Source organism: Ostrea edulis, chromosome 1 (genome assembly GCF_947568905.1).
Source record: "Ostrea edulis chromosome 1, xbOstEdul1.1, whole genome shotgun sequence".
NCBI lineage: Eukaryota > Metazoa > Mollusca > Bivalvia > Ostreida > Ostreidae > Ostrea > Ostrea edulis.
Genome location: NC_079164.1, coordinates 95753189 through 95777496, shown reverse-complemented (window position 1 = coordinate 95777496; position 24308 = coordinate 95753189). Strand labels below are relative to the sequence as shown.

The 24308-nt window shown below is 35.2% G+C and overlaps 1 protein-coding gene across 1 annotated transcript in view; it reads left to right on the top strand.

Annotated features, from left to right (window-relative positions):
* LOC125672652 (uncharacterized) overlaps positions 1-24308 on the top strand; it is an 86995-nt gene that overhangs the window by 4351 nt on the left and 58336 nt on the right. The window contains 15 exon segments of the mRNA XM_048908845.2: positions 1147-1319; positions 3193-3280; positions 5977-6077; positions 10892-11001; positions 11554-11697; positions 14603-14811; positions 15064-15157; positions 16933-17030; positions 17604-17666; positions 17777-17835; positions 18124-18260; positions 19130-19218; positions 19435-19590; positions 20756-20929; positions 21698-21809. Coding sequence (XP_048764802.2) covers positions 1147-1319; positions 3193-3280; positions 5977-6077; positions 10892-11001; positions 11554-11697; positions 14603-14811; positions 15064-15157; positions 16933-17030; positions 17604-17666; positions 17777-17835; positions 18124-18260; positions 19130-19218; positions 19435-19590; positions 20756-20929; positions 21698-21809 — 1807 coding nt within the window.

The window sequence follows — 24308 nt, the reverse complement described above, 5'->3', positions numbered from 1 at the left end:
TTTACACAAGGGAGGAATCCGGAATCCTAAAATTTGACATGGTCTGTTCAATATTTACACAAGGGAGGTATCCGGAATCCTAAAAATTGCTAACTCAAAACAGTGATAGACCGACTTTTCTTTAGGAAATCTGACTAAGTCATACAAAGTCTATGTTACGTTCATTTGTTTTTTTTTTAAATAATAAAAATGTCTTGTTTATTCAAACTAGCATGAGCAATGGGTTTAAAATATGTCATAATCTTACTGTTCTTATCCATGTTTTTCACTTAAACTATAAGATAGTCGATGTCATCTTAATCATTTTTGTCATTTGTGAAATTGTAATGTCATCAGATTACAAAAGCGTCTAAAATTGAATAGCCCATTCTAAGAAATTTGCAGCTGAAAATGTGCATGCTTAGATATGCTAACTCAGAACTTCTCTTGTGGCTCATGCCTGTGTGTGAAGTGTAGAGAAATCATCTTAGGATTGCCAGTTGTACTCTGCTTAAAACAACTCGTTCTTAGAAACATTTGTGAATTTATCTATATGTGTTACTTCATAGTACAACTCAACAAAAAGTGAATTTGCATGCAATAAAAATCTGGACACACACACATCTAAAAATTTACTAGTCTGGTCATTAAGGAATTTGAAAAGTATTTAGATTAACTAGCGCCAAGGGCACATGCTCTTTACAGAGCACTAGCCCAAATCCAAAATTGACTGGCCCCAGACCAATGGGCCATCAATTATTCCGAGCCTTAATTTTAATTAGATATTTCAGCTGTCACATAATAGTACTAAATAAATTTCTACATGTTTGACCCCCTTTTCTTTTTTTGTTGTTGTAATGATACATTGTAATACATTCACAAGCCTAGAATTAAATAAAGTTGATCATAATGATTGATGTTAAATGTTTTCATAGACAGTTCATGGCTCCTCCTGCTGGTCTGTGATCTATCGCACACATACAGATAATTTCAAAGAACGCACAGTGTAATAGGTTCAATGTGTGCTATTTTAGCAGAAACTGTAGAAACATATTGATTTAGATCGAATGCATATTTTCAGCAAACTTTTCTTGATGTATTAATGTTTTTGTGTACCTTAATTTGTTAGATATGATGAAATGGAAATTTATTTTTATTTATTGACAGTTGAATGGTCCATCAGAAGAAGGGAGAGAATGCAGTTGTACAACTATTGCCAATCTCGTTTCCCAACCCAGTGCTGTAAAGCTTCTCCTGCAGCATAACATTGTAAAAATTCTCTCCCCAGTCATTTTGGATAAAAACCCGGAGATTCAAATTAAGGCCCTTGGAGCTCTCAGGTATGGACTTGTTTACTTCAGCTACTGTGTGACCGGTCTTTGTTGTTTTGTATGTACATGTCATTTTTGATTGATTAGTAGTGTTAATTGAAACTGTTAATTAATATACTGTGTCATGCAGACAAGTCAGTGTTTCATGTTGATTTCCTAGCTGCTATACTATTGTTCTCCCGATCCTTATTTTTAACATTCTGATAAAATATTTGATTTTTGGGGTTTCCCTATAAATGTCAATGTTTAAAATGGAGAGGGCTACATTATCACAACTACTTCATTACCAAAGTCAATGAATATTTTCCACATCTTCCCTCTCTATGCATAGGAAATATTGAAAATAGTGGGAAATCAACATTTAGAAGTTGGGGGGAATCAACATTTAGAGGTCGGGCATACATGCCAACTTTTAAAAATATCCATGGGGGATTTTGCGCGCGACAACCTTTTTTCAAAGCTCAAAATTCACGACATTTTACCATGAAAATAAATATTTGTCTTTTCAAATAAAATATCAATCTAATCATTGTACATGTATCATATATTAACACAACATCAAGTGTGTTTGACCATTAACTTTAACAAAACTAAAAAAAAAACAAAAAACCTAAAAACTTTAGAATAAATATTTATTAAAATATTCAGCAAAAAATCCTATCCAACAACAAGTCACATACATATTATCAAATAATACTTAAAGTTGCATCCTTTTACACCATATAAACATTGGCTGGTCTATATATCAAAATTTAAATTAAAGCACATGCATTTAGGTACGACTACAAAGGCGATCTTGGTTGTCTGTAAACATGGGCTTGCAGAGTCTGGTGGAACAATCTGCATTGCTACTAGAAAAGGAGTGATCTGCCCTGCTATGAAGTTTGCGAACAAAACCTTTGCACCCATGACATCTGAAATAATTACCAGGAAAAAAACCCATCAAAATATACGTTTTTACTTGTAAATTAAGGCTACTTGCTAACATAAAATTCAGTACAGACTTGTGCGAATTACGCATCACAAAGTCTATTGAATACTACACTATATAGACTATATTATTATAGTTGGAAAATATATATATATTTGACGTACCTTATTGCATATATTGGATGCTGTCAGCGAGAGGCAAAAATCAGGAATGTCCGATTGTTTGGTGGTGACACTATCATCGTTGTCATTCACGTTTGTGTAAAGGATATGTCAATTTGAAATCCGTCTTCCCGATTTTAAATTACTATCAAAACATGCTTCGCACTGTCCAATAAGCTACCCGACACAGGCAGACCAGGTAAATTACACCATCCCGATACCATTCGACACAGGTAAACAGCAATGGCTGACTATTGTCCCGATTTCTGATTGGCCAGTTCAGAAATGACGCAGGATTTCAAATTCCAGTTGGAAATGGGGGTTTGTTGTCGTAAAATGGGAGATATTTTTAGAAAATCGGGATTTCGGGGTATTTTTGCCCCGATCAGGATTTGCCTTTTCAACTTCTTCAAATCGGGAGAATCCCTCACAAATCGGAGAAAGTTGGTATGTAGGGCGGGGGGCATTTTCCATGAAATTTTTAAAGAATTTTACTTTGACGCTTTTATTAGTTGGATTTGATTTTTGTTCAGATTTCCTGTCAACTTTCTAGCAAAAGTTGCTTCACTTTGCTGGATACATTTTCTTAACATTGATTTCAATCTCCTTGTAACATATTATTTTCTAATACAGTATGGTGTTTTCCAGTAATGCTGTATGATCCCCCCCCCCCCCCCCCCCCCCCCCCCCCCCCCCTTGTACATACAGTACAGTTATCTCCCTCTAATAAAGTATAATATTCCCATCTGTTTCACATGATTTTGCACATTATTCACTATTCTCTATGTAGAAATCTGAGTGTGGATGGTGGTGAGACAGTTTGCCAAGAAATGGTGAAGAAGGACATATTGACACCTCTTTTGTCACTCCTGAAACAGGTAAGTTGTTATTAATGACACAGGTAAAGTGTGTGTTTGAGATAGTGGCTAGTGAGTCAGGTAAAGTGTGTGTTTGAGGTAGTGATTAGTGACAAATGTAAAGTGTGTGTTTGAGGTAGTGATTAGTGACACAGGTAAAGTGTGTGTTTGAGATAGTGATTAGTGACAAATGTAAAGTGTGTGTTTGAGGTAGTGATTAGTGTCACAGGTAAAGTGTGTGTTTGAGATAGTGATTAGTGACACAGGTAAAGTGTGTGTTTGAGGTAGTGATTAGTGTCACAGGTAAAGTGTGTGTTTGAGATAGTGATTAGTGACAAATGTAAAGTGTGTGTTTGAGGTAGTGATTAGTGACACAGGTAAAGTGTATGTTTGAGATAGTGATTAGTGACAAAGGTAAAGTGTGTGTTTGAGGTAGTGATTAGTGACACAGGTAAAGTGTGTGTTTGAGATAGTGATTAGTGACTCAGGTAAAGTGTATTTTTGAGATAGTGATTAGTGACTAGGGCTGGGACGATTCAGGGTTAGCTCGATTCGGTTCGGTTTCGATTCAGAACAGCACGGTTCGGTTATTTTCGATTCGGTTCATGTTAGGTCCAATTTATCTAATGACACCACAAAAATTAACAATTTGAATGAGTAGCATATTTGATTTGATTTAATTCAAGTTATATAACTATATGTTGTCATTTGTAAACATCATATCTATTCATAATGACATTTTATAACTTTGATAGAAAAAAGAAAACACTGACAGTCTATCAAAATTTGTTATATTAATGTGCTGCATAAGTTTTGGATTATTAAACAAATCTATAGTGAATCTAAAATGTATATGATATTGTTTTCATTGATATGCAAAAATTCAACAATTCTATCAATTGAGAGTCTTTGAATATCTCTCCTTTATTGATTTACTTCTCTCATGTTAACTGTCAAATCTGTGTCATTACCTACGATGTTGATTTCACTCCACCACTGACAGAAATGCTATATGTCATGTAAAGATAAACTGCAATGATCTTACGGACCATATTCTGTTGGTATCTGAGTGGTGAAAATGCTAACTCTTAACACAGTAGTGATTTAAATCTCCGTTGCATAAAAAACCACATGTTTTCAACATCACTCGGACGCCATATTTGTTGTTTTGGTGTAAGTAAAATCTAAACCGAACCGAACCGAAATCCGGAATTTGTAATCGGTGCATCGAATCGAATGGTATGAATCGCGGTGCACCGAAATTTTCGGTGCACCGCACAGCCCTATTAGTGACTCAGGTAAAGTGTGTGTTTGAGATAGTGATTAGTGACTCAGGTAAAGTGTGTGTTTGAGGTAGTGATTAGTGACTCAAGTAAAGTGTGTGTTTGAGGTAGTGATTAGTGACTCAGGTAAAGTGTGTGTTTGAGGTAGTGATTAGTGACTCAGGTAAAGTGTGTGTTTGAGGTAGTGATTAGTGACTCAGGTAAAGTGTGTGTTTAGTGATTAGTGTCACAGGTAAAGTGTGTGTTTGAGGTAGTGATTAGTGACAGGTAAAGTGTGTGTTTGAGATAGTGATTAGTGACTCAGGTAAAGTGTTTGTTTGAGGTAGTGATTAGTGACTCAGGTAAAGTGTGTGTTTGAGGTAGTGATTAGTGACTCAGGTAAAGTGTTTGTTTGAGGTAGTGATTAGTGACTCAGGTAAAGTGTGTGTTTGAGGTAGTGATTAGTGACACAGGTAAAGTGTGTGTTTGAGATAGTGATTAGTGACACAGGTAAAGTGTGTGTTTGAGATAGTGATTAGTGACTCAGGTAAAGTGTGTGTTTGAGGTAGTGATTAGTGACACAGGTAAAGTGTGTATTTGAGGTAGTGACACAGGTAAAGTGTGTGTTTGAGGTAGTAACAAAAGATTCCCTAGTCGCACTGTGTATTCCGCACTTAAGTTTGATCATATTCCAGACCACTAGAAGAAAATGATTTTTCACACTACAAGTTGGGGTATATAATGTAGTTTTAGATTACTAGAATTGAACAAATGTCTAAAAAGTCATCTTTATTTGTTAACATAATTTTTCACACTACAAGTTGGGGTATATAATTTAGTTTTAGATTACTAGAATCGAACAAATATCTAAAAAGTCATCTTTATTTTTAACATGAATAAGCATAGTAAATGGAAACTGCAGTGTACTCAGTGTAAACAACATGTCTAGGTAGGCACTCTGTGTTTTCTTGTCTGTTGTTGATTGGTGAGTATGTACTGAACACTTTCAGTATGGTTGATTTGATTGGTCAGTTTTTACTGACTATGAACACTTTTAGTATGTTTGATTTGATTGGTCAATAAGTACTGACAGTGAAAACTTTCAGTATGATTGATTTGATTGGTCAGTATGTACTGATTATAAACACTTTCAGTATGGTTTATTTGATTGTTCGGTATTTATTTACTGACTATGAATACTTTCAGTATGGTTGATTTGATTGGTCAATAAGTACTGATTATAAACACTTTCAGAATGGTTGATTTGATTGGTTAGTATGTACTGAGCTATAAACACTCTCTCAGTATGGTTGATTTGATTGGTGAGTATGTACTGAGCTATAAACACTCTTTCAGTATAGTTGATTTGATTGGTCAGTATGTACTGACTATAAACACTATCAGTATGGTTGATTTGATTGGTCAGTATGTACTGAGCTATAAACACTCTTTCAGTATGGTTCTAACTGGACTCCAGAGAAACCCTCAGGGAAGAAACAGCAGGACTTAAAGTCTTCCATTTACACAGAAGCTGTACACATACTGTGGAACCTGTGGTGAGTAACTTGTTATGAGGGCCCCGCATGAAATGCAGGAAGCCCTATAGTAATCACATTGTCCGTCCGTCTGTGTGTCTGTCAACACTTTCTTTGTGACACGATAACTCAAACAGTTGTTATCGTACAGTTTTCAAATTTTGTACAGAAATAATGTACAATAAGAGGAAGAAGCCTATAGATTTTGGGGTCATTTCACTTTGTCTGTCTGTCTGTTTGGCATGATCTTTGTTATTATGAACACTTTCTTTGTGACACAATAACTCAAACAGTTTTCATTGTACAGTTTTCAAATTTTGTACAGAAATACTTTACAATAAGAGGAAGACACCTATAGATTTTGGGGTCATGTCACTTTGTCTGTCTGTCTGTCTGTATGTGTGTCATTATCTTTGTTATTATGAACACTTTCTTTGTGACACGATAACTCAAACAGTTTTCATTGTACAATTTTCAAATTTTGTACAGAAATACTTTACAATAAGAGAAAGATACCTATAGATTTTGGAGTCATGTCACTTTGTCTGTCTGTTTGAATGTCATCCTCTTTCTTATTATGACCGTATTTACCACTGTCTAAGGGAGATAATTCAATTTGAATTAGGATATGCATTGTATTGATATATAGAAAATTTACAAGAAATAACTCTACAACATTGTGTATGTGTATATATTTGGTTTTTTAGCTCACCTGAACCGAAGGTTCAAGTGAGCTTTTCTGACCACATTTTGTCCGTCGTCCGTCTGTCTGTCCGTCTGTAAACTTTTAACATTTTTGACTTCTCTAAAACCACTGGGCCAATTTCAACCAAAGTTGGCACAAGCATCCTTAGGTAAAGGGAATTCTAAATTGTTAAAATAAAGGGCCAGGCCACCTTCCAAGGGGAGAAAATCAAGAAAAGGTTAAAAATAGAGTAGGGTCATTAAAAAATCTTCTTCTCAAGAACCACTGGGCCAGAAAAGCTGAGATTTATATGAAAGCTTCCTGATATAGTGCAGATTCTAAATTGTTAAAATCCTGGCCCCCGGGGGTCGGTTGGGGCCACAATAGGGGATCAAAGTTTTACATACAAATATATAGGAAAAATCTTTAAAAATCTTCTTCTCAAGAACCACTGAGTCAGAAAAGCTGAGATTTATATGAAAGCTTCCTGATATAGTGCAGATTCTAAATTGTTAAAATCCTGGCCCCAGGGGTCGGATGGGGCCACAATAGGGGGATCAAAGTTTTACATACAAATATATAGGAAAAATCTTTAAAAATCTTCTTCTCAAGAACCACTGAGCCAGAAAAGCTGAGATTTATATGACAGCATCCTGATATAATGTAGATTCAAGTTTGTTAAAATCATGGCCCCCGGGGGTAGGATGGGGCCACAAGGGGGGATCAAAGTTTTACACACAAATATATAGGGAAAATCTTTAAAAATCTTCTTCTCAAGAACCACTGAGCCAGAAAAGCTATTTACATGAAAGCTTTCTGACATAGTGCAGATTCAAGTTTGTTCAAATCATGGCCCCTGGGGGGGGATCAAAGTTTTACATACAAATATATAGGAAAAATCTTTAAAAATTTTCTTCTCAAGAACCATTGGGCCAAAGAAGTTCCCATTTACATGAAAGCTTTCTGACATAGTGTAGATTCAAATTTGCAAAAACCATGGCCTCCAGGGGTAGGTTGGGGCCATAATAGGACTACAGTTTTACATGCAAATATATATGGAAAGTCTTCTGATATGGACCAAGGTGACTCAGGTGAGCGATGTGGCCCATGGGCCTCTTGTTTTTAATGTGATATAAAAAATGCTTTATGTTACATGTATATTGAATTAAAACACGTCATTCCCAGTCAACAACTTTCGATCGGGATCGGAATATGAAATAAAATTTCTTATATCCGGTTGCAAAGTGAAACTGCTTCAAGTTATTGAATTATGTAGTAATTGCACGTTACACATTAGAGAACTGTTCCTTTTAATAATGAAAGTCACAAAATAGATACAAAATGAGTGTACCTTATTCATTACTGTTACTGAGCTTTCGTCGGCGAAAATCTCGAAATGGCGTGTTTCACTGCGCTTGTTGACGGTAAGGTCCACATTTTCTACGTGAGTATTTTGATATTTGCTTATGAATTTTTTGCGCATACATGGTATGTCTCGGCTAGGAATAATGGAAACTTCTCACCTATGTATGTGAAGACATATTAATCTCTATTTTTATCAAATGACAATGTGTTTGAAAACACTCAGAGCCCCGAAGTCAGAATTTCCTTTTCCAAGACATCAATATGTCAAATTCATAATCATTTTCGAATAGTATGTACCATATTTTGTACCAGTTATCCATTTTGAATTCCCTATTACAATGGGATTTTGTTGCACTCTGTTGTGTTTGAGTGGATGAGTTTGTGTCAAACAGAATTTAAATTGCATAAGTCTCTCATAAATATGCTTCATGATTCCTTTTTCACAAATTGGCATTCCAATGTATCTTTATATATTATTAATTCTAAAATATATACCAACCCCAAACATTGCTATATCAAATACAGATGTCACTTTCCTCTAATAACCCTCAGCGGGGCCCTTGCTGACCGTGTTAGTTTTCTAGTTAAGAGACTTGAGTTTACCTGGCTTATATTAATATATTAGCTTACCTGAGCTGAGCTTTTCTGATCACCTGTTGTCCGTCGTCTGTGTACCCATCTGTAAACTTTTCACAGTTTTGACTTCTTCTCCAGAACCACTGGGTCAGTTTCAACCAAACTTGGCAAAAAGTATCATTGGGTGAAAAGTTTTCAAGTTTGTTCAAATGAAGGACCATGCCCCCTTCAAAGGGGAGATAATCACAAATATCATGCAAAGATAGGGTGGGGTCATTTAAAAATCTTCTCAAGAAGGTCCAAGAAAGTACAAATTTACATGAAAGCTTCCTGACATACTACAGAATTTAGTGTCTTAAAATCATGGACCTCAAGGGGATCACTATTGGAGATCACAATTTTACAATCAAATATATAGGGAAAATCTTTAAAAATCTTCCGCTCAAGAACCAATGGGCCAGAAAAGTTTATATTTACATGAAAGTTTCCTGACATAGTGCAGATTCAAGTTAGTTAAAATCATGGCCCCCGGGGGTAGGATGGGACCACAATAACGGATCAAAGTTATACATAAAAATATATAGGAAAAATCTTTAAAAATCTTCTCAAGAACCAATGGGTCAGAAAAGTTTACATTTGCATGAAAGCTTCCTGACATAATGCAGATTATCAAGTTTGTTAAATCCATGGCCCCAGGGGTTAGGGTGGGGCCACAATAGGGGATCAAAGTTTTACATACAAATATATAGAAACTATTTGTAATTTTGCACTTTATAAATGAATACAATAATAATATAGGTAACTTTTTTAAAATCTTCTTATGAAGAACCACTGGGCCAGAAAAGTTTACATTTTCATGAAAGCTTTCTGATGTAGTGCAGATTCAAGTTTGTAAAAATCATGGCCCCTGGTGGTTGGGTGGGACCAAATAGGTTTACATGCAAATATGTAGGGAAAATCTTTAGATATGGACTAAGGTGAGCAATGTGGGCCATGGGCCTCTGGTGTGAACATTTCCAAACTTTTCCAAACTTTGTCTGTTATTCTTTCATCACTTGGACAGTCACATTTTCTGACAAAAACTTTAAACAAATCATTATAAGGGAGAAGGGATTCAATTGAAGATCGTACATACAGGGTAAACTAATTAAGACATGTTGAAAATGACTAGTGTCTCTAGAACCACTTGTAAAGTATTCATCAACATTGAGCCAGAAACCAACTTGGGCAAAACCAACATGGCACTAGATGTTTTGCATTGTATTCTTAGACATGGTACTGCATTATGTTTAATAGTCCACTGAGGTGTTTAAATAGATGCATTATATTTATCTGTATTCATAGCCATTTCCTCATAATTGCAGCAATGCACTTTGTGAATCTCGATAAATATAGTATGTTTATTTCAAGCTTGGAATTACGGCAGAAATGAAAGCAGAATGTAAATATAAACAATAAATTTTATTTTGGAAATACATGAAGGTATGAACTGTAATGAAAGGAATCTAAGTCTGTGGTGTTTTTAGCCGAGTTGCAACAAAGTTGAACTCAGCTATTGGTTTGGTGATGCAGGCGGGCGGGCGTCAACAATTGGTTTCCGGATGATAACTCGAAAAGTTTACAATCTAATCAAATGAAACTTTGATATATTGTTGGGTATCAGGTAAGGAAGACCCCTATTAATTTTGGAGAAAAATGGTCAAAGGTCAAGGTCACTGACCGAAAATAGAATGAAAGTTTGGTTTCTGGATGATAACTCAGAAAGTTTAAATCCGAATCAAATGATACTTAAAGATATTGTTATATACCAGGTAAGGAAGACCCCTATTGATTTTGGAGAAAATAGGTCAAAGGTCAAGGTCACAGTGATCGAAAATAGAATTAAAATTCCAAAAAAAAAATTGGTTTCAGGAGGATAACTCAAATTTTTTTAATTTTAATCAAATGAAACTTGGATATATTGTTGGATACCAGCAAAACAAGGCCCCTATTGATTTTGGAGAAAAAGGTCTAAGGTCAAGGTCACAGAGACCGAAAATAGATTGAAAACTTCGGACAATATGGTTTCTGGACAGTAACTCGAAAAGTTTCAAACTGAAATTAATTCTTCACAATTATAAGTATGCCACATCATTCCTGACTTTACAATGTATCCCATGCAACTCGGCTCATGCACTCCTGGATGCATATATTGATTTTTTTTTTTCAGTGAGAGTTGTGACGAGGCTCTAGAGGTCTTTAACAGAGAAAACCTGTTTCCGGCCATGTATACTTGTATGCAGCACCTTATATATGGAGTGGATATAGCTGTCACTGTGGGTGAGCAGTTTAAAATCTTCTGTTACCAAGATCTGCTTCTAAATAAACTGCAGTTGTTTTTAAACTATGATAGATAGATTTTTGTAGGCCGTAAGCGCCGAGCATAGGCCTAAATTTTGCAGCCCTTCACCGGTAATGGTGACGTCTCCATATGAGTGAAAGATTCTCGAGAGGGACGTTAAACAATATTTAATCAATCAAATCATACAGATCTGTTTAGATTATTTATGCTTGTCGTACAATTGAAGGGTTATTGTTTTTCAGTAAAGTAATTGTTACTCCTTGCATAAAAAGTTTTCGAGATTTCATAGAAATCTATTTGTCTCTCCGTGCAAGTTGTGTATAAGCTGTTACATTGCATCAGAGAAAGGTAAAACATTATTCATGGCACAAAGCTTACGGATGATCTGGTCAGTCACCTTGGGAGGAGGTGTCATGTGACAAGGTCAAGGTCAGTGGGAGAACAAAATGAATAATATAATTCTTTGAATGATGGTTAAGAATGTGTTTAGAGTTTCATTAAATCTTACATTACTGTTGTTATCTTTTCAGCCAATTGTCTTTATACAGTAACAGAAGACAATGCCCCAGTCATCAAGCTGTGTCAGGACCTAGAAGTTCTCAGTCTTCTGAACTCTTTGATATCTCTCAGCTCAGACTCCTCTGATCTTATCCTCTTAAAAACTCTAGCAACAGGTACTAGTATTGAATATCAAGTAATAGGTGCTAGTATTGAATATTCAGTAACATGTACTAGTATTGAATATTCAGTAACATGTACTAGTATTGAATATTCAGTAACAGGTACTAGTATTGAATATCCAGCAACAGGTACTTGTGTTGAATATCCAGTAACATGTACTACGAGAGCGGGTCAATAAGTAACCAGCATAACTTATTTCCGGTTGAGATCCACCTCTTCTTTTTCGATATAATTGCCCTCTAGTGTGATGCATTTAGACCAACGGTGTTCAAGTGCCATCAACCCAGAACTGAAAAAGTCGGGGTCCTTTCCATTGACCCACTCCTCAACTGCTTTCACGACTTCTTCTTCAGACGGGAAATGATGTTCACGGTTATCCCTGCGAATAGGCAGGATGTAGTATTAATTCATACCCGTTTTGCTCTACAGCATCCATTGCAACTTTGCAAGTGTGGACTCTTGCGTTGTCCTGTTGCAGCAAAACACTTATAGATAATTTACCTCGACGTTTTTCACGGATAGCGGTTCTCAGCTGGTCTAACAAGTTTGCATAGTACACTTCAGTTATTGTACTTCTCTTGGGTAAAAAGTCCAACATAATAACACCTTTTGCGTCCCAAAATACTGTGGCCATCACCCTGCCAGCAGATGGTTGCATCTTGAACTTCTTTGGCCTTGGGGACCCAGGCCCTACCCACTGATGACTTTGAGCTTTATTCTCTGGCTCATAATAATGAACCCAAGTCTTATCTACAGTCACCAGACACAAAAGAAAATCATCTTTTGACCTAAAACACTTCAACAAGGCGCTGCATACTGATGCTCTGGTTGCCATTTGCTCATCGCTAAGGGATTTGGGGACCCAACGGGCTGTTAGCTTGCGCATACCTAAAGGATCATGTAAGATTGTTGAAACGCTACCATGTGAAATGCCTAATGCCTGCGCTATTTCTTCCACCTGAATTCGCCTATCAGAGTATACCAGATCCCGAACTTTCTTACACATTTCTTCGTCGGTGGCATCCAGTGCGCGTTCAGACCTGGTTTCATCTTCTAAAGACGTTCTACCGCGTTTGAATTCCCCTATCCAGAATTTAACCTGAGCATAAGATGGTACAGAAGACCCATACACATCGGCTAACTCGCAGTGTATTTCCTTGCCTGTTTTACCTTTTAAATACAAGTACCGAATCATAGCACGATACTCAACTTTAGATGAAAATCATGCCTTATTTTTTTTAAACAGAATTTTATTATGAAAATTCACAATAGGATTGGACAGCAGGCACTGCCTATATAAGTTGTCTCCGTAAGCATGCCTTTGCATCACTAGCCGTGTTTGACATTCAATATCTTATTAAAGAATGACTGGATACATGTGCAATTTTGTACCCAGGTATTAAACATATATTGAAACAAGGCATGGAAATCGTGACCGTCTCAGACAATTGGAAATGGGATAGGCTGGTTAATTATTGACTCGCCCTAATAGTGTTGATTGATTGGTTGTATCTTGCTTAACGTCTCGCTCGAGAATATTTCACTCATATGGAGATGTCACCAAGACCGGTGAAGGGCTTCAAATTTAGGCCTATGTTCAGCGCTTATGGTCATTGAACAGTGAGGGTTCTTTAGCGTGCCACACCTACTGTGACATGGGTCATCCGTTTTAAGGTCATCTCCGAGGACCTGTGATATTTACACCTGATGCTGAGCGTGTGACGATGGAACTGTCACTACCTGTTTTAACGACTTAAATCTGTCGCAGCCGGGATTTGAACCCCGGCCTTCCGCGTGCGTCGTCGTAGTATTGAATATCCAGTAACATGTACTAGTATTGAATATTCAGTAACATGTAGTAGTATTGAATATCCAGTAACGTGTACTAGTATTGAATATCCAGTAACATGTACTAGTATTGAATATTCAGTAACCTGTACTAGTATTGAATATTCAGTAACAGGTAATAGTATTGAATATTCAGTAACATGTACTAGTATTGAACATTCGGTAACAGGTAATAGCATTGAATATCCAGTAACAGGTACTAGTATTGAATATTCAGTAACAGGTAATAGTATTGAATATCCAGTAACAGGTAATAGTATTGAATATTCGGTAACATGTACTAGTATTGAATATTCGGTAACAGGTAATAGCATTGAATATCCAGTAACATGTACTAGTATTGAATATCCAGTAACATGTACTAGTATTGAATATCCAGTAACATGTACTAGTATTGAATATCCAGTAACGTGTACTAGTATTGAATATCCAGTAACATGTACTAGTATTGAATATCCAGTAATATGTACTAGTATTGAATATCCAGTAACAGGTAATAGTATTGAATATCCAGTAACATGTACTAGTATTGAATATCCAGTAATATGTACTAGTATTGAATATCCAGTAACATATACTAGTATTGAATATTCTGTAACATGTACTAGTATTGAATATCCAGTAATAGGTAATAGTATTGAATATCCAGTAGAATGGATTCATTAATTTCAATATTGGCTTCAAAATTTGAAATAGACAAAGTTTTGTTCTTTGATTAAATCTCCTGAAACATAACACATATTAGTTTGTAAACAAATTATTTTTTCTATTTTCCATTATCAATGTATCAAGCAACTTGAAATCAATGTGATATATGTTTGAATAATTCTTGAAATTATATTCTTTCAAGTGACATACATAAAATTTCTAAGGCATAATGAAAAAAATAGGCAAATGAAATGGTTGCATGGTTTCTGCAACACTCTGTACTATTTTATCTTTTTCGTTTTTTAAATGCACATGGTTTAACATATCTGAAACAAAATTATGTTACTGATAGTATGAGAAAAATGACCATTTCTGTTTTTGAGATTTGTATATGTGTTTTAGGTATTATGGTAAATATCTACTCTGGAAAGCTGACCACAGTAGGGAGCAGTGTTGTGATGTCGTTACTGAAGTCCGTGTCAGATGTTTTGGTGCTGGATGGTGTGGAGGCAGCACAGAAAATAGCTGGTGAATGTCTCCTACAAAATGGAGATAATGCTATGGTCAGTGATGAGGAATGTGGCAAACCACATAAAATAGACATCGGCCAGGTACTACACCCCCCACCCCCACCCCAGTACACCATGAATACATGTATACCCAATACTACACCATACCATCACATCTACATGCAGTACTTATTTACCAAAGCTAGATTCGTGTCAGACACAAAAAGTCTCATAAAAGAAAGAAAAAGAGGAAATGAAGAATCTATCATTAATGAACAATATCTTCCGAAACTGAAATCTGGGAATGTTCAAATATACATGATTGTATAATGAGCAATGCACTTCTACTTGCAGGAAGAGATAGATAATAAATTCAAAGATGTTCAGAATATATTGTCTGCACAACAAGTTGCCTTGGAAATTGTTGCAAATGTTTGCTGCAGTGACGGTAAGCCCTAGGAACAGAGTGTTGGGGGAAATACATGTACTCTGTCAACATCTTTCGTTTCTAATATACCCTGTAATAAAAGACACGAGAGAGAAGAAGATTTATAAAATAAATGTTTTTAACACAAAAAGTTGTGATGCTTTGTAAACTCTTCTTGGCTTTTGTTTTTGTTTTTTGTTTTGTTTATAATTTATTTATTTTTTTGGTCACATACAATACATCAAACACTTACACAAACATACCTTTCATACATGCATACATCTCTCTGTGGTTTAGGTTACTTGCTGTACAATAGTGAAAATAATAATAATAACAATAATACATGTACTAAAAATAATGACAAGTACATGTAGTAATAATTAATCAATTGCAAAAATATTTTCCCACTTCATCCATATTTTATCAAAGTTATGTATTTTAAATGCTTGAATTGCAGCATATTTCTCTACATGATATTTAAACTTTAAGTGACATAGTAATCCAACAAGATTTGGTTCTTTATTCTGCATTAAACAGATAAATATGTATTGTTTAGCATATAGAATTATAAAGTTTATAGCTTTATTATTTAAAGACAGTGGAATTTCACCAAATATTATATTTGATACATTAAAACCAATTCTTTCTGAAATTTTTCTATATATATGAAGACTTAACTCACTCCACAATGTTTGGGTCTTATTACAAGAAGTAAAAATATGTGTTATTGTTTCAATATTACTTGTACAAAATCTACAGAGATCATTTGTTTTAACACTAATGTTTTTCAAATAATAACCAACAGGAAGAATTCTATGTAAAATTCTAAACTGTAGCCACTGAACAGAAGAATCACTAGATGTTTTGAAACAAATTTTAAACACATCTTGCACTGAAATATCATCTACTCCATATGAAGATAGTTCAGTTTTCCACTTGCCCATAGAAGTTGGGATATCTTCTTTTGCATTTAAAATATTGTAAATAATATTAGAACATCTTTCATGTAATAAAACTGGTTCAAAAAATATAGGCATACATGGATTAACATTTTGTTTGGTTGAGTGTCTATCAATTGACAGACATTTTAAATATTTTGAAATTGCAGTAATAATGCTATTGTATTTCATTAAACACTGAAATTTTTCTACGGTATGGAAGTTACAATCAGTATCAAAAAAATCTTGAACAACTTTAATCCCCTTTTCATACCATTTCTCATAAAACACAGGTTTTCCCGCAATTCTGATAGTAGAATTGTACCACACTGGAATATTATGAAAATTATTTTTAATATTTGGAAGATTTTAACTAGTCTTCAAATAAAAAAACCAAGCATTAAAAACATCCTTCCAAAAAACATTGCTTTTAACACGTAATTGTTCCACAATAAGTCATAATTTCTTTAAAATATCATTTCCATACATTGCAAAAAAAATATTCATCCATGGTTTCTGACAGTTGGACCTAGTAAGCCTTTTAATCCAAGAGCATTTCAATGATGTAATAAAGTTGCTTATATCAACCATCTTGATACCACCTGATAAATAGTCTTGTGTTATCACAGACCTCTTAACTTTATCTACACTAGATTTCCATAGGAATTCAAAAATAATTTTGTATAAATAAGAAATTGTTTCTTTCTTTGGAGTAGGAAGTGATATAAACAAATGATTCAATTTTGGAATAAGCAAGGTTTTAATGACAGTAGCCCGCCCAATGGGAGTAAGAATCCTTCTTTTCCACTGTTCAATAAGAGCAACGATTTTTGGTATTCTTGGCGTTTGTTTTGACAGATGATGGCTGGGAAGATATGGAGAACAGCGAGTCCAGCAGCTGTGACGATGAGGCGGTGACAGAAGAGGTCATGGAACAGGACACAATTGATATGTTTGTATGTGGATTCAGTCTTTTTGAGTTGATGTTTTTATGTGGATCCAGTCTTTTTGAGTTGATGTGTTTGTATGTGGATCAGGTCTTTTTGAGTTGATATGTTTGTATGTGGATCAGGTCTTTTTGAGTTGATGTGTTTGTATATGGATCCAGTCTTTTTGAGTTGATGTTTGTATGTGGATCAGGTCTTTTTGAGTTGATGTTTGTATGTGGATCAGGTCTTTTTGAGTTGATGTTTGTATGTGGATCAGGTCTTTTTGAGTTGATATGTTTGTATGTGGATCCAGTCTTTTTGAGTTGATGTTTGTATGTGGATCAGGTCTTTTTGAGTTGATGTGTTTTGTGCCCGTTTAGGTAAATATTTGTATGAATTATGACCCCCCCCCCCCCCCCCCCCCCCTGGGTCAGAGTGGACCTATAGTGGAGAAAGAAAAGATCAACTGTGGGAAACACTGGATTTCAGAATCCTTCCAATAGCAGTTAATTAATGACAGTTGTGTTGTTCCACAACTCTCTTCTCTTTTTGAGCAAACTAACTTGTGAGAATTGTGGCCATTATATTTTTTATTTTCAGTCATCTCTTTGTGTTTCAACTGAAGTCCAACAGGCTGTGAAACAGTTTAGTGTATTTGAAAAGGTAATTCATATCTCGTATACATGTAAATATTTCTTTTAGAATGTGCTTTTATGTGAATTTATATGCTGCACATGGACTTTTAGAATGAAATGTGTTTACTGATTATGCAGGTGTGTTTGAAATGTTCTTCTGTTGACTGTGGTGGTCTTCCAAAAAGGATTATTAAAAGGTATAGACAAAGAATTACCACTTCATTTTTATACTTAATGCAGACAGAAAAAATGTCCCCAAAAATATTTTGTTATTCTATTTGTAATTAATCTTTGTTATGTTTTTGGTGTTTTAATAGTGAAATTCTATTTAAACATTTTTACCCTTTTTTTTTTTTCATGAATACTGGAATTTTAAAATAATTTTCAATATCAGTCTAATATGTTAATGTTTGAATCTCTAAGAACTTGAATTTAGGCAATTTTGTGGACTTGCTTTTATATAAAACTGCTAAAACATGTTTCAGCCTTGTTGGATTACAAACCCATGCTCTCCTGTGTATGAACAATATGGTGAATAGCTTGGATGTGGATCTGTTAGGAGGAATGGAGAGACTGCACCAAGTGTGGACAAGTCTAGCCCCCATTATAACGAGTATTAATAGTGAGTAAACAGAACCGTGTAACACGAATATTAATAGTGAGTAAGCAGAACTGTGTAATATGAATATTAATAGTGAGTAAGCAGAACTGTGTAATATGAATATTAATAGTGAGTAAGCAGAACTGTGTAATATGAATATTAATAGTGAGTAAGCAGAACTGTGTAATACGAATATTAATAGTGAGTAAGCAGAACTGTGTACATTTAATACGAATATTAATAGTGAGTAAGCAGAACTGTGTACATTTAATACGAATATTAATAGTGAGTAAGCAGAACCGTGTAATACGAATATTAATAGTGAGTAAGCAGAACTGTGCAACACGAAAATTAATAGTGAGTAAGCAGAACTGTGTAATATGAATATTAATAGTGAGCAAGCAGAACTGTATGATATGAATATTAATAGTGAGCAAGCGGATGGGATGATAAAGATATGTTGTGTCATGTAAACTTATAGGATGGGTCTTCATAATCCTGTCTGCTTCATACAAATTCATGAACAGAATCCTGTCTGCTTCATACATATGCATGAACAGAATCCTGTCTGATTCATACATATGCATGGACAGAATCCTGTCTGCTTCATACGATAGCATTGCATGAACATTTTTGGGAATAAATTCTGCAAGCCTGATGTACCTTTGGAAGCTTGTGTTCCTCTTAAGTGAGAAATAATAATTATGATTTTCTAAGCTCTGGCAAATAATATGCGGGATTTTTGAAATGCAGTTTCTGATATTATCTCAGGTTTGGGATGATTGTCGCTCAGGCTATGTTTGAAAAATATTTTATATGTCATAGCTTTATATTGATTATCAAGTTCATGACTTATCCAACATTTAGAAGATATGATTTGTGTTTTATAGGTGATCCTGGTAATGAGGTATTGTTAGATGCTGCCACCAGTGCATTACGAGCTGTGATACAGAAACTTAGCAGCATTGGATCTCCCAAAGTAAGTGTTCCGTGCATTACCAGCTGTAATACAGAAATTTAACAGGAATATACAATATTTCAAACTACTGCTACATGTCATGAGTTTGTGTAGCATGCATTTTTTAAAAGCTTTTTTATGGGATTGCACAAAACACAACAATTTTACACATAGAAAAAAAAAGTTTATAAGAAGTGAAGATCAGATTGATACCATTTTCTAATCCTCCTGATTTAGCTGCTGGAAGTGTCCGTATCTGACCTCCAATTTCTCTTCGACCTTGGCCGATCTTGTCACTTGGCTGACATTAAAGTCAACATCATCAGAATTGTAGCTGCTGTCGGAGTGGTCTTCAGTAAACAGAAGAGTTTACCAAATGTGGATATTTTAAAAGTAAGTTCGAATTAGATTTCTATTTTTGACGTTCAGATTCACACAGTAATGGTAGATATTGAAATTTTGGTGATGCATGTCTTTGATTTTCTGAGATTGGGGTTTCCTTGTCTGTGTTAACAGGACAAGTATTCAGAATGAATCGGTGGTGGACTAGTAAAGAATAAATTAATTTTTTGTATTTTTCCCCCATATGAATTTAGTTATTTAGGATGAAATGAGTGTGTTTCCAGTTTCTTAACCCTACTCCATTTTTGCTGCCGACCCTAAATATTTTATCGACAGTATATAGATACACCTGTATAATAAAAATCCGAAATTTTCAAACTGAAGATTTTTTCTTTTTCCAATTGAGTTTCCAATTATTGATTTTGACAACTTAAAAATGTTTGAAAAGTATGCATAATGTATATGTCAATTAAAAGGGGGAGGGGCATATCAGAAATCAGTGAGACATGTTATGATGTGTGTTTTTGACTAGATAAATTTGCTGAAATGGTGTCGCCTTCCTGTTGCTATGCTTGCGAAGCTTAGTGATAGTTGTTTACACTGTAAACCTTTATCCATAAAACTTCCGACTCTTGTGGTCCGAGTCATTCGAGGTGGGACAGAATGTTTGTGTTAACGAACTTACGCAGTGCTAGAAATGCTGCAAAAATAAGATAAAATGTTTCAATAAAATAAATTATTTTACCTACCTAATGTTTTTCAAAGTGAAATAGGAAACACATAATTATATCTTATACTAGCCTTATGTCAAGTGGAAAAGTCAGTACTTATATCGATAAAGAAATACAGGTGATTCTCAAAAATGAGACTATGGAAAACCTTTAAGAGTTCCAAGTTCTCAGGGGTTCAGAAATCAGAATGCTAATGATCAGGATTTCGAGAAAAAGACTTAAGTTGAAATTTAGATTGAAGTCTGAGATTTTTACTCAAATTTTGACTGCTCAGATAAAAGAAAACTCAAACTTAAGTTAGAGATTTTTTCTAAAATTCCAAGTCGGGTTTTATTTTTACACAATACTTTTCACCGTATGTGGCATACATGTCAACATCATTTGGACCATGCAGTCGTGATTTCTGTCAAATGGAAAGAAGTCAGTAACTGAAAGCCCCTCATCACATACAACATCTATCTATAAGATGGATTTTTTTCTCCTAGAATATCGGCATTTTCTTGTTGACCATTGTGTGTGGTGACAAGGACCTGTGGGTTGTATCTGAAGCTCTGGACTGTGTTTTTGATGTTTTTGGGGAGGATCATTTAGACCCTGTGGATCAGGAGATAGGGCTGACTGCGAAATTGTCTAAAGTCATTCCGGATATGAAAGCCAGAGTAAGTATATTTAATGTACAATAAGTTCATCTGTGTTTATAGTGTCACTGTACATGCATTTCTCACATTATCACCATTGTGAGACTGACTTTACCCACATGACACAGCCATGTGATATTTTTCTGTCTTACACTGATATGAGGTCATTGATTATGACGTTAAGTATTTTGTATGATACGTTACGTGTAGACATAAAATATTTCAGTTCAAATGAAGATTTCAATATTTTTAGATCTTCTCAAAGCTCCCAAATTAATGCACTAAACTGTGGATAAAATGTGAGAAAAATAATCCTTCATTATTTACTTGTAGGATGGAGAAATTCCACCTCTGGGACAATATTCGGTGTCTAGGACTCGACACAGCCTCGTCCTAAACTGAATCTTGTCCCCAAGGTAGAATTTCCCAATCCCACACTCATACTAATGAAGGATTCTACATGTATTAATCTCTAAATATATTTCAATTACAAAAGGGGGGGGGGGGGGGGGGGGGTATACGAGATTGGAGCTCATTTCTCCATTTATGACTAGCTAGCTTTATGTAGTTGTTGATTTATGAAGACAACATGTAAAACAAGTAACTGTTATTAAACACTGTAGATTGGTGAAATCACTATTTTGTGAGAAAATTATATTTTGATGGACTTCTTTCACTATGAATTAGTGATGAAGAAGAAAAGTGAGACTGTTGATAGTATGAGAGTGTTTTCTTGCAATCTACAGTGTCATTAAGCAGGTGTTGTTTTTAAATTAATTTTTATTTCAGGTGAGTGTTGCAAAAAAGAAACCAGATATGCATTACCCTGTGATATCCACAGCGAGAACGAACTTGATTGGGTTTGTGAAATACAAACTCTCCAAGAAGAAATCATAGATGGGTGTGGTGGAGTTGGTATTTTATTGGATTGTTGACATTTTATTGATTGCCTTGTTTTGAACAGTATTGATATTAGTGCTGCACGATACAGTGGTTGTATGTTGGTATCGTGCAATGAGAATACTGTTCAAGGTGCTCTACATACATATGATAATGATTGTGTTGATAAAATCATCAGACATTAAACAAAATAAAACTTGTTATATGTTAACAACGGTTTGATTCATTCTGAAATGAGAGTGTAAGGTCAGGCACTGGAGTGATCTGGTTTTAACTTGCCAGGATGACTGTCCGGAAAGCTATCATCATGACTGCAGTGTGTTGGTGTGACACCTGAAGGAAAAAACTTTAACCAGGGCTCCATTTTTACAACCAAGGGGGATAGGGCTTTGATATTTCACATATAGATGCCTCATGATGAGACTTTTTTGTTAGTGAATTTGGACTTCGATCTACATTTCAGAAAAGTTAACCTTGGCTACATCGTTTGAACCAATGGGGGTAGGGCTTTGATATTTCACACAAAGATGCCTCATGACCAGGCTTTTATATGTTAAAAAAACGACTCGTTTAAATGTTATGATGTTTTCAAAATGAAGCCCAAATTTTAATTCATAGTGTATATCAAAGCGGATTGAAGTATTGCATAAAATTGGTAAATCCAGAGAATTTTTTTCGGAGATCTAGTGCTTCTCGACGAGAGTGGTTTGTCGAACAATTTCGCTAGAAGACCTTGATGGCTGTATATTTTAAATTTGATGTTTTAATATCATTAATTACATGACAGCTATTCATTGAATTCTTTCTTCACTTAGTGCGATCAAGTCCCCGACTCTATGTAGCTATCTGTGTGCATGAAGGTTGGATGCCTCAGCCTATTAATTTCATATATAGACACCATATTTACAAGTGTGATTTATATATGTAAAACTCAGTCTGATTCAATACTGTCCAGATTTAATACTACAGGTAAAAGTTGAACTCAGGCGTCTGGCCGCATGATCAGCGACCATGTTCGGGTTTCGACATTTTAAAAATGCATTAGATTTACCGCTTTTTGGTTGATGAAAACTGGTTTGGTACTGTTGTAGAAGAATTCTCAGAAATAGCTTAATATATGATTCTTGTTGATCAGATCACAGACCGTTGTCATCAAATGTCATTCAATTTTAAGGTATTTAATGTATAACGAATGGATAATGAATTGTTAATAATGATGAAAGTGAAGTAGATGAAATTCACGTTTTTGCACGCGAGTCTTTTTTGAAGAGTTATCTGCCCTTGTAAAAAAAAATTAATTTTCTAAAAACGTGTGTGGTAAATGATTAATTTTATTCCATTTTTTCTAAAGAGAAATTGTTTATAACTTTCTACAAATAGATTTGTATGAAAATAAAATTTCTTTACAAAATATTTTAATAAAACATGCGCTTCCCATAGACTTCAATGTTAAATTCTAGGTGAAATAAATCAAGCAGTACACAAAATTTTGAAAAGTCCTATGATGGATTATTTTTATTTGATGAACACATCAAAATGATTGCATGATTACAAAAATCCTATCATTCATTTACTAGATATGAACTATGGTCGTTGCACATTGAATACTTAAGAGATAAATCACGAAAGAATCGTTCGCTATGAGTTTCGGCCGTAATACATTTACTGCTTCAGTCTTGTCTTATCTGGATCAAGAGATTGGATGCTTCACTTTCAGGTCACGCAGTAAGACGCTTTTGTTTGAATCGAAAAGCCATGCAAAAATCACAGTACATGTATGCAGAAAAAAACACCAGTAGCTCTCGCGGTCTATAATATCCCATCAACTCCCATACACCAGGTCGTTGTCCTGGACCAACTGGGGTCTCATGGTGACCCCCAGACCCCCCCCCCCCCCCGTCTCGTTCAAAATTTGGGCTTCGACTTTTGTTTTGCTAACATTTGGCTATTTTGTACGGTGGTATATTAAGGACACAGAATTTTTATTTTTTCAAAGATACTAGGCAAAAATTATCTCGTGTGCACGACATAATATCTCGTGCGCACGACTTATTATCTCGTGTGCACGACATAATATCTTGTGCGCACGACATAATATCTCGTGCGCACGACTTATTATCTCGTGTGCACGACATAATATCTCGTGCGCACGACATATTATCTCGTGTGCACGACATAATATCTCGTGCGCACGACATAATATCTCGTGCGCACGACTTATTATCTCGTGCGCACGACATAATATCTCGTGCGCACGACTTATTATCTCGTGCTCACGACATAATATCTCGTGCACACGACTTATTATCTCGTGCTCACGACATAATATCTCGTGCGCACGACTTATTATCTCGTGCGCACGACTTATTATCTTGTGCGCACGACATAATATCTCGTGCGCACGACTTATTATCTCGTGCGCACGACATAATATCTCGTGCGCACAACTTATTATCTCGTGCGCACGACATAATATCTCGTGCGCACGACTTATTATCTC